Source organism: Aythya marila, assembly GCF_965140915.1.
Source record: "Aythya marila genome assembly, chromosome: 8".
Classification (NCBI taxonomy): Eukaryota; Metazoa; Chordata; class Aves; order Anseriformes; family Anatidae; genus Aythya; species Aythya marila.
This window is the reverse complement of record NC_139049.1, coordinates 20,181,575-20,199,860: the sequence shown is the minus strand read 5'-3', so window position 1 is coordinate 20,199,860 and position 18,286 is coordinate 20,181,575. Positions and strand designations below refer to the sequence as shown.

Sequence of the window (18,286 nt, the reverse complement as noted above, 5' to 3'; positions counted from 1 at the left end):
GACAAGTGTATTAAAAATATTTCACGTGGAGTCAAGTCTGAAGTGTTACTGAAAACAGTCACAGCTGTTGTGTTATCAGTGTGCCTGAAAATTGGAATTTTAAATTTGTACCAGTCTAAATTGTGGGAATTTTACATTCAGACTCCAAACTTCATAAATCTGAATGTATTTTGCTAGTTTTCTATAATTAACAGAAGCAATAAGAGAAGAGTGACAATGTAAAGCTAGCTGGTAGACATTAATAACTTACCCACACAGGAGGTTCCATCATTAGGTACAAAAGTTTGTTGACCATTGCTAGATCTGAAACCAGGTGCACACATGCAGAAATAACTTCCCACAGTGTTTGTGCAATTGGCATGTTCTCCACAAGGCTGAGTAGCATTTTCACATTCATTATCATCTGTCAAGACATAAATTACAGAGAAATATATTTGCATTTACTGATTGAAGAAAACAGCCAAGTAAACGCTTAATTTGGCCTCCAGAATTTTATTTATATAAGTTTTGAATGCTGAGCTGGCACTCTTGGTGTTTGTCTGTACAGGTTTCCCGTTGCCAAGGAAGTAAGCAGGTGTTCAGCAGCTCTTCTCTGCCTTCATCCTGCATGAGCCAACAAATGAGAAAACTGACGGGATACTGAAATGAATGTCTTAATTGGATATTCAGTTGGAATGAAGGATTATTGCAAATGCATATTCTGCCATGGTTGATTTTGATAACATTTTTGGTACCTGCATGGCCTTCACAAATGTAGAGGTAGGAAATCACACTAAGGATGCATCTGGGAATTCAGAGTCATAGAAAACAGATATCAAAAGGACATCAAGAAGTAACCCACTTCACTCCCTAACAGTAAAGCAGGATCAATGTAGCTTACTTGACAGTTACTTCATGAAGACTTTCTGTGGTATTTCTCAGCAATCCCAGACAATAAACTTATTATTTGTCTTACTTAAAATTTGTCTTACTGACTTGAGTCTTCATATATATATATATATATTTAGGTATCCCAAAGATCTTAAATGGATGAGCACGATTCATGGCTTGGTCTTTACATCTTAGTGAGTACTGTGTAAATCATCAATTTTGTACATACAGAATTACGTGATCTATTTTACAGGGCTAGTCCCAGGTCTGTAATGATACATGAAAAAAGGAGCCATATGCATGAGTTTTAAGGCTACTTCCCCTCTGCAGAGTCTCTGCATATGCAATCTTTGTGAACATGGGGATCCACTAGCTTGATCAAAGGTCAAATGAAATCATAAAAACATATTTTATACCATACAGTTGATCTTCTGCAATGACTCAATAAAAACTGTTTCCTCTCCAGAATTTTCCAAGGTCCCTGTTGTCTATTAAATAATTTTCAGACTAAACTTGAGAAAATTTCAAAAGCTTCTTTCTCCAGAAACGCTATCAAACTAGGAATAACACTCAATACCAATAATGTCATCATTCAAATCGCCTGTTTCTCCCAAAGCACCCCCAAAACTCTGAGGCAAGCAAACAAACCAAACTCTCCCAAACAAGAAGACACTGAGTTCTCTATTTTCTGCATCCTGAAAAGGGAAGAGTTAAAGGTTTGCTGAACTCTGCTGGGATTTTGTTCCTGTTCTCAAGCAAAAGGTACTTGTAACATGATGAAGGACAGGAAAGAATTCTAACAGGGAGAGAAATAACAATTTATTGCAGAAGAAGAACGATTAAGGAGCATGACAGGGAGAAATATGACTTCAGAAAAGACACCCAAGGATGAGTTTCAGGAAGGTGCCTTCTGCTTCCTGATGGCCAGTGTTCTTATAAGGTGTTTGCAGAGATAGGATACAGATAAGTATAGTGTCCTGTAAGTTAGGGAAGGTGTAAGATTAAAGTACATCAAACACTGTAAAGCATTACAGGAATACATTCCTGCAATGTAACTTAGTCTCAACCCACAGAGTAACCCTGGGACAGGACATTTTTCTGAACTGAAGTCTGACATGATTTTGAATGTTATACTGTTGACTCAAATATCAATTCACAATGTTAGCATTCCTCAGGAGAATTTGGGTCAACAATATTAAATAGATTATACTCATTATAACTAAAATTGAATATACATGTAATTTAATGAGAAATCCACTAAGTATAAAAAACACTCTGCCAACACATACCATCAATATTTATTTTACAGCTTTGATATTCCTAAGAATGCAGCAGAGAAGGTATATAATTTGGATTTTAGAGAATGCCAAGGTAAATCCAAATTTCTTTAAATGAAAGTAAGACAGGGAAGAAAAAAGTGGTACTAATCTAAGTTCAGAAACTGAGCATGGGAATACGATAAGTCCAGTCTGGCATATGATGTTGGGAAGTTCATAGAGAGCAATACCTGCTGGCTTTGCAAAGCTCTTGCGATAGGAGTCATGGAAGACAAGTAGTGGAAGGACAGTGATCAGTGGCTTCATTCAAAGCAGGAAAACTATAGAGCTGAGGAGATAAAAGCTACAGGATACATTCAAGAACTCTTCTTTTGGATTTGTTTCCTAGGAGCTCAAATATAAGAATGAAGGTCCTCAGCCCATCACTATTACCTTTCCAGGTGTCCCAAAGAACTTACAGACAATATCAAATGACTCATGCAGTCATCATCAATAAAATCTTCACAATTCTGCCTAATTAATTACTGGATTATTGGTATTTTTTTCTCTAAAATTAAGAATACCTGTAAGAATTTTATTGGTGACTAAATTGTCTTACAAGGCTTATTGAGAGAACCTTAAGGAAAAGGTTTTTCTTATTTTCCTAGGAGAAGACAAGTATCTTCTACAGCTAACTTAGAAGACCAGCTTGTCTACATGCATGTTATCAGTACCAAATAGCAGGATACTTGATTAGTCTGTTCCACAAAACAATAATTTGGGGTATTTTATAAATGATCTTTTAATCCTAAATAGTTTATATAAGAGGTGGAATAGCAAAGGAAATACCAGTCATACACATGTACCAGATAAAACAGGATGGATGGAGTCTGCACAAGGTAAAATTTCAGCACCTCTTTACCTGCTTCAGTGGCTTTAAACCATAGAATTGGCAGGATTTAGACTTGAGGAGGAGCTTGATAGTTTATTCTGTAGTACTCTTATTAATGACCATGGATCACAGTTTCTTGTCATGCTAAGGGATTTATCCCCTTTTCATACTAAATATACTCATTGTGGAGGAACAACAATTAGAAATCATACCATGAACTGTCACATTTAGAATATGTAGACAAATGCAATAAGGTATAATTAAGAAATATGGGGATGTATAAAATGACTGAAAATTTGGGCACATTTAGAAACAGCAGCAATTTTATTCCATTTTCAGAAGTGGAAAATAAGATGTTTAAATAATAGAAAATGAAGTCCAGCACATCTTTACTACGGTATGATTCCCAGAAGCCAGCTGTACATACTGTTAAAGACGTGTGTTCTTGTTTATTATCAGACAATTTAAGAAACCTCAAAAACATCTGAGAAGAATACTAACTTAAACTTCAAGCACAAGAATGGATATTTTAAGGAGTTAAATTCAGAAGGAACTTTCTTTTCACTATTCCAATGGTCTAATGTTATACTGAGCAGACTGTGCTGGGGGATAATTTACTGGACCACATCCTGCTTCCATCAAAATTAATGGTATAAAAGTCACTGATGTAACTTGGCCCAAAGTGGTGCTCACTGTGGAAAAGTACTGGGCTAATGAGAAAGGCAAGTAAGGGAAAGGTTTCCAAAAGAAACAAGTTTCATATGCAGTTTGACCAGATGTTTTTAAATAATCCACCTGACTTTACACAAAATATTTTACAATGGCAATGATGACCAAATATCTTCCAGTTCTCTATATAGACAAATAGATAATATCTACGTAGTATTTGTGCCAGCATTCATGGCAGGCAGCTTTGGAGTCCATCACATTGAAAAGCCAGCTCTGCAGCTGCACAACCCTTGACATCAATGCTCCTGGCTCTTCTGCAGGAGCTGGAATTCTCAGAAATCTTAGATCAAAGTTAGACCTACATCTCCCAAAGCATTCTACTAGGGCCTTGGCTAGGCTACAGGTTGAGCTCTCAGGGCTCTCTGTCCTGCACTACTTCTCTGGCAGAGGCCATATTCCTGGTTCCCAATGCAGGGTAATCAGTGCTGGTGACAAGGTGATTTGCAGGCTGTAACGTGGATAGCCGTGGTGGTTCCGCTCGAGTGAGCAGCCGAGCTCCACCACAGCCACTCTCTCACTCCCCCTCCTCAAAGAGGAATGGGGAAAAAATACAATGAAAAGGGCTCAAATAGATAAAGACAAGAAGATCACGCAGTAATTATTGTAACGGGCAAAACAGACTCAGCATAAGAAGATAGTAAGATTAATTGCTTATTACTAACAAGCTAGAGAAGTGAGAAACAAAGGAAAGAGACCAAAAGCACCTTCCCCCCCATCCACCCTCTTCCACCTCCTCCCCCTGAGCGGCACAGGGGAACGGGGGAATGGGGGTTATGGTCAGTCTACAGCACTTCTTCTCTGCCACTCCTTCTTGGTCACTCTCATCCCCTGTGCTGTGGGGTCCCTCCCACGGGATGCAGTCCCTGCTGAACTGATCCAGCGTGGGCTTCCCACAGGCAGCAGCTCTTCCAGAACTGCTCCAGATATGGGTCCGTACCACGGGGTCCATCCCTCAGGAGAAAACTGCTCCAACCTGGCTCCCCCACGGGCAGCAGCTCCTGCCAGGTCACCTGCTCCTGTGTGGTCTCCTCTCCACGGGCTACAGGTCCGGCCCGGAATCTGCCCCAGCAGTGGTCTTCCACAGGTGGCAGCCTCCGTCGGTGCAGGGCCACCTGCTCCACCGTGGTCTCCTCCACGGGCTGCATCATGGAAACCTGCTCCACCGTGGTACTCCATGGGCTGCAGGGGGACATCCTGCTTCACCATGGTCCTCACCATAGGCCACAGGGGACTTCTGCTCTGACGCCTGGAGCGCCTCTCCCCCTCCTTCTTCACTGACCTTGGTGCCTGCAAGGCTGTTCCTCACTCTTCTCACTCTCCCAGCTGCTGTGTGGTGCAGCATATTTTTCCCTGTCTTAAATATGCTCTCACAGAGGCACAAAACAACATCGTTTATTGGCTCAGCTCTGGTCAGCAGTGGGGCCCTTACCAAACATGGGGCAGCTTCTAGATCCTTCTCACAGAAACCACCCCTATGGCCCTCTGCTACCAAAACCTTGCCACGTATACCCACTACAATAGCAAGGCCAGAAAGTGAACGTGTTTCCTGAGGCAGCAGAAGCTTGGCTGTTCCAGGTGAACTCTTGACATTTTGAAGAAATATTTAAATGAATTAAAGACTCCTGACCAGAGCTTGAGTTTGTTTGGCATCCTGAGTTTCCTAAAGCCATGCCTGAACAAGCATAGGAGTGATTTTCAAAAGTTTAATGAACACTTGATGTTACTAAGGACCATAAACAGCTCATACCAAGGCCATTACAGTATACTATAATACATTCACAAGCTGCTCTATTCTTTGCATTCCCCAGGTGATGTAAAAATAAGCAATTAAAACATCTAATTTTGCTCCAATCCAGACCTTTTAAAAACAGGGTGAGAGGCCTTTCAGGGATACCTGTCCATCAAGCTTGGGAGTGGCAGCACAGGGCTGGGGACCAGTACTGCATATAGTAGTCTGAAAAGTGGACAGCCCTGGGTAGGAAGAAAATGTAGCTGGAGCAGCTGGGGAATACATTGATTCATTGCATTCGGCTGTTCTCTTTCGACAGCAGCCTCTGCTGCCAAAGCTGCTATGGAGCCCCTGGGGGAAACTAAAACTACCCTTCCCTAGTGTAACCCTCATGGGAAAACAGTACTTGAAGTGCCTCACTTAACCCCTCAAAAGCAAGGAAATGAAAGGCTTCCTGTAAAACAAATTCCAGTGCTACTCACCCTGCTGTGCTTAGCTTGTCTGGAGGTCTCAGAACAGTGGGTGATCTTACATACATTACTTCTGTGCTGCAGGACTGTGTGTCTACAGCCATCACAGCCTGAGTTAAGAACAGCAATACCATTAACAGCCTTGCCTTGCCTTCCTTGTGATGTGTTTCCATTAATGGTAATTTAACACAATTTGTTTATGATTCTCCAAAGATTCAGCATTCAAGTTTGGTCTAAATCAGCATGAAAGAGCAGATGCTTAGAAAAACCACTTGAGACTGCAGAACTGGGCTGAAAATCTCATTTAAATATGAATTGCTTTCATAATGGGCCCGATTCATCTTTGTCCTACCCCGGGGCAGGGGACCATGCAGTTGCTGAACAGGAAATCTTGCCACAGAAAACTCCATCTTGCTTGAATTTCATAGCTCTCTACCTCCTTGTAAGAGCCCTTCACAATGCCTTCTTGGGACATTTGAATAGCTTGATAGGAGTTTTTGACTGGTTTGAACTTGATGGCTCTGCAGCTAGCTGGTACTCCTAGAAGTCCTTGGATCAGCAAACACACTTTCTTTCACACTCTTCACAGACTATGTGTATATATAGAGGTGATTTCAGATAAAGAGTTTTTGTGTGTCTGGATGAACTACAAGTCCTCACAAAAAAAGTAAAAAAAAAAAATAAATAATAAAAATAAAATCTTATGGCCCCATTTTAAGGAATGGGTCAAAACAGTCTAAAAGGAGCAAAGACATGTTCCTACATACCAAAATACACTTGTGTTGAGTTTTAAAGAAGGGACAAGGTAAATATATTATTTAAGCTGCTTCCTTCATCTCTTGCTAGTATTTTCAGACATTACAAATTAAACATGAAAAACTATTATTGGGTAAGTGCCAGTGATGAGATTGTCACTTGTTTAGCCACACAGAACAACCTGCTTTTTCAATGCTTGTGAACTATCAAAAAAGAGGAGAAAAAAAAAAAATCTATAATTTGTGATCACTCATATGTAAAGAACAAGAGGAGGAAAAAAAAAGTCTTTAGAAATGCTAGTCATTGACTGGAAAAAAAAACATATCCATACAAGCATCTGTAGGATTTTGAGAACAAAAAGGAACAGGGTGCTCAAATCAGTGAAACAAAGGGAAAATGGGGATAAATAGCTCTTGAGAGGCCCTGTCAAACCCTTTTCCCAGCACTGTCTCCCCTCCTCCTTTGGAGAGCAGGAGTCTTCAGGCATGTGCCTTGCGGACAGCAGCAACGTGACCCACCACTCTTCCCATAGGAGACCTCAGAGCCGCAGCGACTAATGAAGATTCAGAGTTGTACTGCTGCAAGTGGTTAGCTTCAGGTTGGGTGTACAAACCCCAGATTTGTTATTTGGTGTCTGGATGGCACCCCTTTCCTGACAAGATCAAGAAGGGAAGGGCTGTGAGTCCTATGAAGATGCACACTTTCTATTACAGCTAAAATTTGGAGCTGGTCTGGTTCACCCTGCTAACGGGGTGGGCAGGGTGCTAGGGCACCTGTCAGGGGTATGGGTGCAGAGTACAACCCACAACATCCCAGTACAGGCACGAGGTACAAGGAGTGGCCACTCACTCTTCAAGGAAGCACACCACAAACTCCTTGCACATGCAGCACTCCGGTTCCCCTCCTGCCTTCCCCTTGACATCAATTCACCAGCTCAGCACTGGGGCTGATGAGATGATAAAATGCACAGCTAAAGACGAGAAGAGACGGTGGTGAGGGAATGTCAGAGACAGCAAGGAGTCACAGGTAAATGGGACAGTGTCCACAATAGGGATGAAGTGCTGGAGTTCTCAGCCTAGTTTGGGATATAAGGAGTGACAACCAGATTAATTCACTGAAAAACAGGGTTATAGACACCAAGTAGGATAAAACAATAATCCCATCTTCAGTACCAGTCATATGCAAGTCCTGGTTAGCTATACTGTGAACTCAAACAACCCAAGGCTTCTATCCAACAGGATGTGTACAAGTGAGATGTCACCACTCAAATCTAAACATTTTGGTCTCAAGCGAAAGATAAGCATGAGGAAAAACAGCTTAGCAAACAATTTGATAAAGGGGAAATGTTTCCAGGCAGCACTTTTCCAAATTCCAGAGCAAAAAGGGAAGATAATTATCCAGATTCTGAACAACACAGCCAGGAAATGCATCACCACATTACAGCTTACATATGCAAACCACTGTTGTGCCATTATGGTACGTGTAAAGCAACATGTGAAAAAGGGGGTAAGTTAGTGATAATGCAGCTTGAATGAGGCAGAGGAACATTAAGCACTATCTAATGAGCTTTATCAAACACCCTACAAGCTAGCAGTACAGGCTTTGATCAGAAATAATACTGTTTTTTGTCAGACAAAACTGGAATATTTCCGGGGTCTTCCAAAACACCACATTGCGGCAGCAACACTGGGTTCCAGCTGTGCCCAGATGTCCACAGAGGACTGTCACCACTCTGCTCAGGGAGCCCTCCACCGAGCACGAAGAGTAGTTTCAAATACTTAATACCAGTGATACAGTGAAGCATGCAAGTCCACTACCCAGACAGGATGTGGTGGTAGACATGGAAGGGAAAGTATATGGAGCTCTGTAAAGATTTATAGAGGAAATATCCAGATAGATATGTGCTTAAGGGTACTTTTAATTGGAAATTATGCAAATCACTGATGGTAATTTCATATGGGGGTGGTTTATATTATAGACTTGGGAGCCAGAAATTAAAATCCAGTTGTGGAGAGATGGCTATTTGAATTAAAGGGTGAGTTCAGGTTCATCTCCACCCAATTCTGAAGAAAGCTGTTTGTCAGCTCACCTGCTCCATCACTCCTCCTTGTAGTGGACTTTGAAACTGCAGGGTTGTTTCTGTGCTTATTTGTGAGTGAACAGAACATCACACTCATGTTTTGCTGAGGTGTGAGAGCTCTTTCCATAACCAGGCTTGACCTCAAGCTCCCTGATGTCAGAGGAGTGGCTCCCATTAACCTACATCTTTGCTTTTATAGAAGCAGAGTCTTGGGGGGAAAACCTGTAAAGAGCAGAAGTAAAGAATGAAAACCACATTGCTCTTCCTATCCTCACCCTACACAGATCTAATTACCAGAACCCAACCTCAACACCCTGGCAGGCACCCTGTGTCAAACCTACTTCTTCAGGATTACACAGAATGTAACTGAGACACATGATCAGTTTCTTGATTTGCCTCCATCAGAAACACTGAATTAAAAAAAAGGTGAAGTGCAGCTAAATGCAAATATGCTGGATTAGAATTGCCAACAGTGTGCAGGCGTCAGTGTTTTTCCTTGGTGCTACCAACAGAAGGATTTTAGAAACTTCCCAGTTACTATATTATGTCATTCTCTCTCTCTCTCTTTTTTTTTTTTTTTTTTCCTAACTCACTTGTTTTCACTAAAACTCATCTTTTAACTGGAAAGTAAAACAGCGTATGTACAATCAGAGAATAGTTTTGCTTAAAACAGATTGAGCAGAACAGCAGTTCCCTATTGACAGGGATTCATCGGTAGATAACCATGCCCCTGTAGAACTGAATATGCAGCCCAAGAAAAAGTTCTGTTTCAGCACTGAAAATGGAATCAGATTTTATTAAAAATAATAATATCAAACATATAGCTAGATATTACATGCATTGTAATTTCTTGCAGACTTTCCATTACATTTTCCATGGTGTTGATTCAGTACCAGTATTATGAAAATACATGCATCAGAACGTTAGGCTGAAATCTTGATTACATTGCTTAACACTTTCCATAGTTTATATAAATAAATGCTGAGTACTGCTGCATACTCATATCCTCACCTATACCACTCTACTGCAGTAGCCACTGCCTAATTACACTCAGGGAAATAAGGCTCAAATTTGTTGTTCACTTTGTAGCGTACCTGGCTCTTGATATTTTTTACACTCACTTCATAAAACTCCAAGTGCAGAACTTTTTGGACCAAAATACATAAGCTCACTATGACACATTTTGGTATTGGTCTAAATCCAAACTTTCTTTTCCATTTCACAACAGAAACTTTGAACTGGCATCTTTTGGAAGAAATAGTTCCCCAGTAGCTGCAAAGCAGTTGAACACCATCACACACCAAATCTTGGTATCCATTGAACTGTATCTAACAGATGCTAAATGCATCTAAACAGGCAGTATAACCATGTTAGCATTACTCTTTCCGTATCTAATCCCCAATGACTCTGTGATGGATGTTGCCAGTTACACACAGGCCATCACTCAGAGGTCTTGATCTCTGGCTTCTTCAACAGCACCCCATCTAACAACAAGTGAAACATAAGGCTGGAAGTCAGGATGAACGCAAGTTTTCATGACTCACATGGCCACACTTTTTTCTTGGTCTTGGGGAGATAAACTCTGTTAGCTTACATTCACCACTTTAGTAGTATTTTTGGAATGGCAAAGGAAATGTGAACTCTACCAAAATGGTTTTGCTAAGTCATGGAGTAGCATGATTTAAGAGCTTTAGTAGGAAGTCTATTTGGGCAACAAGAACAGATCCATATGTAGAAAGGAAAACTGGGTTCATAGGTGTTTATCTGGAAATCCCACATGATTTTGATTCTGCTACTTAAAAAAATTATGATGATGGGAAGAGCAATGTGGTTTTCATTCTTTACTTCTGCTCTTTACAGGTTTTCCCCCCAAGACTCTGCTTCTATAAAAGCAAAGATGTAGGTTAATGGGAGCCACTCCTCTGACATCAGGGAGCTTGAGGTCAAGCCTGGTTATGGAAAGAGCTCTCACACCTCAGCAAAACATGAGTGTGATGTTCTGTTCACTCACAAATAAGGTGATGTGTGATAAAGTACAGGTGCGATTCTACCCCATTATCTTCAACAAATTTTGTTCTTTGAAAATTATTTTGCTGTAACATATTGGAAACAGTATTAAAAATGCTTCTTGCTTTTAGATCTGTATCACTGTCCACTTCGGATTTAAAAAACAAAATATAATAAAAGATGTGGTAAAATTGCTTTGAAAGAAAGAAGTAATAGCTCAAATGGTAAGGAAGGCCATAGAACAGTGACTACAAGTTCCCCCCCCCCCAACACTCCCATTGTGGAACAGTGTTCATTGATTTCTGAAACCACAGGCTAATTATGCTCTGAGTGGACAAAGTACTTTACATAGAGTCTAGTCTGGGCATCAGAGACATTGAGTTCATGATGTACTTTTGTCAAACCTAAGTTACAGTGCTCAAGACAAGAGTAGCTTGATGAAATTTGATTGCTGGTACTATTCAGGAGGTGACCTAACGTTAGTCTATGAGATGCACAGACCTATATTGCTTTAAGTTAATACCAGTGTTGTGTAATTAAAAGAAAATAACCCCTACAGCAGACAATGGCCTCCCTCTTCCTTCCCCTCCCCCTGTATTTTAATATCCTGTTAATTCTTGTCAAAATTTATACGTGAACTAAGCATCCTCTAAAATGCCTCACATACCTTTCACATGATCTGGTGAAGCTGTTTTTTTTTTTTCTTTTCATTTTTTAATTTTTAATATTATCTCCATAATTTATCCCATTTAAATGCTCTGCAATTCAATAGCTTCACTACTGGATAATAGACTAATCCACAAAAAGAAATAATTTTAAACTATAACTGAGAAAAAAAAACATTAATTACTGGAAAACATCCAGTCTCCAAACTTGAAGATATCAAATATGGTCTGGCAAGGAGGAGACAATTAGACTGAGGAATTCTACCCAAAGGGAAAACATGCCAGCATTACTTCAGTTCGACTAATAGTTTCAACAATAACCACTGAAGTATTTCCTGCTACTGTCAATGCTTTAAGCGTTTAACTCCATAGTGAGAATGTCTTAACTACTGGCAGTCATATTCTGACAGACTGACCCCAGCAGTTCATTGTGGATAACAAAATTCACTATAAAAATATATAGCTTTCATTTCTTGTCTTCTATTGTCAAATAGGGCTAAATATAATAATGCAAGTGGAATTATAGGTTAGAAAATACAACAACCAGGTCTATTGTACTGCTCAGTCTCAAGGGTTGGAAATTTTTGTATAGTCACAAAAAAATTCCCATATAATAATCAAATATCTAACTGAAATTTATTTGAAAAGTATGATGCTTCCTTTGTGGAGCAACATCTTCCTAAACTTAATGTCACAAAGCTTGAATTTCTTCTTACAGACCTTCTTACTGAACCTTACAGCTTTAGAGTGATGGAGCCTGTGGTCTCCTCATGACACATAGTCTTAATAGTTCTTTTTAGAGCTTTCTTTCTAATGCTCACAATCCAGAAAATTCAAATGGCATAACAAGCTAATGCACTGAGATCCCTTAATGAATTTTGACTGTGAGAGGACTATAGGATCCTGACTCAAACTAAGGTGACTTTCCCTTGGTGGTTACACCAACAGCTCTGTTTTTCAACAGTTATTATGTACTAGTTTGAAATATTTTGTTTATGATTGACATCGTCTACATAACTTTATTTTCTCTTGAATATATGTACACACAGCAAATAAGGACATTCTTAGACCAAAGATGTGAAACATTTAGCAGGCAAAAAATATAGGAGTTCCTTCTATTAAAATAAAAAGTAAAGAAAAAAGTCCTCAGGTTGGACAGAAGTGGTACTTTTAACAGGCAATAACACTGAAATGAGGCACAAGACAGAAGTGAAAACAGTTCAAGTTTACCTACCATAATAACACTTCACATGGCAGGTTGTATTGAGTGCATTTGCCTGGGAGTACTGACAGCTGGGAGGGTATATATGTATTGTATAAAAGCTGTGTATCTTTGGTTAACTGGATCCTGTGTACCATACTGGTGAACTTGTGGCCTGTGCACCACACAGGAAAGCTGCATGGAGCTCAGAATTAGGCCGGACTGCAAGCATAGGTGCTACATTAGTGCTGCTCTCTATTTAAACGATTTTTTTTTTTTTTTTTTTTTTTAGCCTGCATGTAGCACCATGCTGCACAGCAACACAGCTTGCTGCTACGTGACCTGGCTTAACCAGTTCTGCATTGTGTCATTTCAGCAGACTCTGGGAGACAAAGTCCCAGTTACAAAATACAGAGAAAACAGTGCTGCCACTAATTAAAATGAGGGGTATAATTTACATACTAAGAAGACAGAAGCCACAGGAAAAGAGGATTACTATAACATAGTGAATAAAGCAGTGTAAAACACACAGATCTCTACAGACTACCACACTGGGGACCTGTCAGAGAGGGAGGCACCACAGAAAGCCTCACTACCAGTATATTAAATTGCTACTCATGAGCAAAGTTCTCAGCTGGAAATGGCAGTGACTTGTTTCCCCTGCAAATCACTCAAGAATAAAGTATTTATCCTTCATTTATTAAAATAAAGCTTGAAAAGTAAGCACCTATATTTAAGTTAAAACACTGATAAACATCTTAATTATCAAATACACTAAACTTCCAGAAACATTGGGTTAGATGTACGTAGCATGTTCGGTACATCCTGATAACTGGGCCATTTATTAAATATTCAGAAAAGCACTGTAAGTTTCTCTTCCAAGAAACATTGAATAAGAAACTGGTTGGTTCAGCAAAAACGGTAGCAAAGATAGTTTCCCTGAATTAAAAATAAACAATTACATCACGTATCAAATGTTTTGTTCATTAAAAATGTCATGTCCTTTTGTCCTCTGCTCCTGTCTCTGTATGTACCAGCACAGAAAGTTCTATAGGATATCCTTAGTTTTGCTCCAAAAGTCCCAGTTCAGTCAGGATACTGGAGATTCCACAACAGTTTGATGGGAAAGATTTTTCTGTGCTCAGATTTGTTGTGAACTTCATATTAGAGAAATGTTTAATGCTTACTATAATTTATTCTGTAAAGTGGGGTAGGTTTACATTCCAAATGTAAATGCATACTATACACAGAGAAAAGTAGTGTTTAAATGATTTATTTTCATATGGTCAAGCTGTGAAATATCAAAATACTGGATTAGAGTTAAATTCTTACTCCAGCTGCCTTGGCTCCAAATCAGGCACTGTAAAGTCAACCTCCAGGACCTCCTCTGGAGACCCGCTGAAAGATCTGGGATAGGGGACAGCTGGAGCCAGGGAAAAAAGGCATGTTGGGTATAAGACAGCAGCATACAGCATCAAGGAAAGGATAATATCATGGTTTGGAAAAACTATTTTACAGGCTATTGCTCAGAGGAATGCTTTAGCTGTCTTCATATCCACCCAGGGATTAAAATAAGGAGAGGGCAACCCTTTCCTCTCAACTGGACATCTGTGTTACATCTGTTAGAGGCAAGTGGCAAAATCACCCTGTGAGTTAAGGTCCAGAGAAGAAGAAAACATTTTTAAAGCTGGCCCACTTTTAGGCTAAACTGCAAGATAATGATGGTTTTCTTGAGGAGCAATGAACTTTAGAACTTCATTTGGTGCCTGTTTTAGCCAAAGAGTGCACTGTTGTGTTATTTTCTGTTTAAACATACCCTCCTCTGACAGGCCACTGAAGCCTTTAAAGACTTATCCTTATTGCAGAAAGTACTTTGATCTTAATGCCAGAAAAGGTCAACACAAGAAATTCAGAATTAGAGCTGTTTACATCCAATATACAATACAAATAAGTGAACGTGGCAAGGACATCCCTGGCAGATTAAACAAGGCCATGTTTTCTTAGTTTTGCTTAAAACATTTTTGTTTTTGCCAACCATTGTGCAAGCAATGTCATAATGAAATCTAGTGAAATTCGCTTATTGAAGCTCTTTCCCCCTCAAAATGCTTCATCAATCATATCCCATAAAAGCGCTGTCATAAGATAATTGTGACTTGGCGTGCCAACAAAGAGCAACCAAACATCCTCAGCTTCCTTATCTATACAATGGACAGGGATGACAGCCATTTTATTAGCTGAGATATTGTTACCCCCATCAGATAAAATACTGTGTTTTGTTGCTTTGATGTTTTCTGTCACCATAGCAGAGCTGTCTGTTTCAACTGCATGTTTAAAAACGGCTGCAGTGGCAGCTTGTGTTCCTTCACAATAACACTGCCTACAAACATCTTGTGGAAAGAAGCAAGCAATGTACTAATTGCATTTTCTCAGAAAGAGATTGGGGAAAGCAAACAGACTTTCTGATGCAGTTATTTCTTGTCAAGACATAATTGTGAAGCCATCTCTCTTGTCTACATTTGCTTCCTCAAGGATAAGAAGATCAGACAGTGAATTCCCTGATTGGACAACCAATTGAGAAGCCACCCCAAAATGATTACAGCCATTCCAGGTTTCCTGCCTCTACACACAGTATTATTATTTTAATCTACTAAATATTCTGTGGATTAAAATAACATTTTAGCATAACTGCTTATATTTAACAATTCCCTACAATAACTACAACTATTACAGCACTCAGAAATATGTATCTTACTTCCACATGCTTGGTTAGATCATACAGACCTTGAAGGCTAACAAAAACCCTGTCATGCAGAGCAATATGCAAACCCATTTACCTTTCTATTTAAATCCTTCCTGACAGAGTAGACTTTTCTTGAATTCCAAAACAGCAAGTCTGTTAACCAAACTCTGAAGGTGGATAAGTCTGCTTGTCGACATCAAGCTTATCTCACTGTTCTATCATTTGGGCAATAATTATATAAAGTGTTGTAGACACAATTTAATAATTCAACATTTGCCAGCTGCTACTGAACACTTCCCATCTATACTAAGCACAGGGAGAGGCTGTGGACTCCAGTGAACTGCATGATGAATACTGTCCACGCCTTTTATCTCAGCCGTGCTCTAGTACACTGATTTCTTCTGAGAGACAATGTTGAGATGGTAATGGGGAACAATTAGAGGTCATCAGCCTAGCAGGACGTCTCATCTTTGGTGGCTGGTCAGCAAGAGGTTGCCCCGATGATAAAGGGCAAAATAGGCAAGTATACATTGTGCTGCCAAGTACAGGCTTCTTTGATTGTTGAGCTTTGTAATTGTACACATTCTATACACCTTTGAAAAACCACAAGGCATTTTGATGGGTGACAAGTCCAGTAGCTCTGGAAAATGAACAACCCCAACTCCTTCAGCCTGTCTTCACATGTGAGATGCTTCAGACCTTTGATTATCTTTGCAGCCCTCCCCTGGACTCATTCTAACATGTCCATGTCCTTGTTGTGCTGGGGGCCCCAAAGAATGCAGTACTCCAGGTGGAGTCCCATGAGAGCAGAGCAGACATGGAGAATCACCTCCCACAATCTGCTGGCCATACTTCTTTAGATGCAGCCGAGGACATGGTTGACTTTCAGGGCTGCAAGCACACATTGCTGGCTCATGTCAAACTTCTCATCAACCAACACTCCAGGTCCTTCTCCTCAGGGAAGCTTTGAATCCAGTCTTCACACAGTGTGTATTTCTGCTTGGGATTGCCCTGGCCCAGATACAGGACCTTGTGCTTGGCCTTGTTGAACTTCACAAAGCTCACATGGGCCCACCTCTCAAGCATTTAATACCCTGGAAAAATGACACATTGCATGCACTCATTTCTAAAACCTGTGCTGCTGTTCCCATTGCTAAGAACTGGTGATCACCCGGTGGTACCCCAGCCCACAGTCAACAGCCCTCCTTGCAGTGAGTGAGTAGTGCACTTCTCCTAAGACCACCAAGACCTTCCCTAAGTATATATTTATTTTTCTGCTTTGGAAAAAACTGTCTAATGTGGAACTTAAGGTAAAAATTGTGGCCATTCAAAGGCTGTAATAGTACATTTTGAGCATAGTTGTTATTTGTAAGCATAAATGAGTACCTCAAGGCTACAGTGCTCAGTGCTTCAAATAAGCCTTCAGTATATGAAGTGAACACTTCTACAATGCTTCTGTTTTTTTCTTAAGGCTTTAACTCCTGAAGTCACATTAACTATATTAATACTCAAACCTCATACAAGAAGAAAAAAAGCAAAAGAGAAAACATCTATTAAACTCCTAGCAACAGAGAAAGTCTGTTTTCCTTACCAAAAAAGAAAAAAAAAAAAAAAGTGTTATTTTTGTTTGTTTGTTTCCAGTTCCTTAGTTTTCAGGGTACATGCATATGAGAGAATTGATTCACAGAGACAACATTTGTCAACAAAGACTCTGAAAATCCAGAGGTACTACAACTTCTCACATAAAGTTCTTTGGTTTTCTAATTTACTTACACATCCTGGATGCATCACATATCAGACTCTTGGAAGTTAATAAAATATCAAGAATTACAGAGCTCTGCTACCTCATTTTGTTGATGTATTTTTAAATCCTTCTCATAAGAATCTAACACATTGAACTAATGAAAAGGAGAATAGACACTGGCAACTACTAACCATGAAAGTCGAGGGCACAGAATTACTCATTTCATTATCTGTGTATGTTCCCTCAAACTACAGCTGCTATAATACCTCAGACTTACAGTTCTGACTAACACCCATTGGCATGATGAGCTCATTTCTGCCTACCTGCTTCACAGGAAGAAGGTAACTACATATGGGTCCAGCTTGCTGGCTGAGTTGAAAACCATAGAAGCAGTTACCCTAGTCTGTGTTTTTTATTTTTATTTTTTTTCTCCTCCTTCCTTAAGTCTTCCACTGTTAATTCTGCCTACATCCCAAAGTAGGCTATCAATGGAAAACTCAGCTCTGTTTCCACTTTCCTTCTCTTTTAATAGCTAGTTCAAGAAAGAGGTAGTAAATTGGCATTTGGAGTATTGGGTCCCAGGAAACTATTCAGCTGCAATTGAAATCTGGTGTGTGTCTGGTGTGACAAGTTTTGGTGAAAAAGCAGAAACTTCCACAAACAAACTGTGACTGCCAAAATCAGAGCACAGTGATGTAAGGGGCTCTTCAATGAACAGAGTGCTCCTTGGTCGCTTCTAAAGGATTATTCAATTATCTAATAATTAAACCTTTAGGTAATGAAATATGTTTTAAAAAGAGGAGGGGAAAAAACAGCAACAAGGACTCTGCTTCAGCAGATGTAAAACTGACACATCTGCCTCCCTTGATACTAGCAAATTGGCTCTTTCAATATGTTTCATCTGTTCTCCTGCCAATTGCTGATCTCCTGTCAATTTACTCTCAAACTTGGAAGAAAATTAAATGGTTTGATGACATACTGGTTTCTGTATTTTATCTTTGAAATGCAAAATATATATAGCAATGTTCTTCGAAATGTTTCACATCTTTGAAATCTTTGCAATTGTAAGATGTTGGACTTGATCCCCATCTGGAATATAAGGACATAACTATAAATTAGGCAGTTTATCCCAGCTGGTGATCTTTTC

General features: G+C 39.7%; 1 protein-coding gene across 3 annotated transcripts in view; it reads right to left on the bottom strand.

Moving 5' to 3' along the window:
• Positions 1 to 18,286, bottom strand: part of ADGRL4 (adhesion G protein-coupled receptor L4) — a 77,552-nt gene that overhangs the window by 38,989 nt on the left and 20,277 nt on the right. For all 3 annotated transcript variants that reach the window (XM_082766400.1, XM_082766399.1, XM_082766401.1), the window contains one exon: positions 251 to 403. In XM_082766400.1, coding sequence (XP_082622526.1) covers positions 251 to 403 — 153 coding nt within the window. The remainder of the gene's footprint in view (positions 1 to 250; positions 404 to 18,286) is intronic.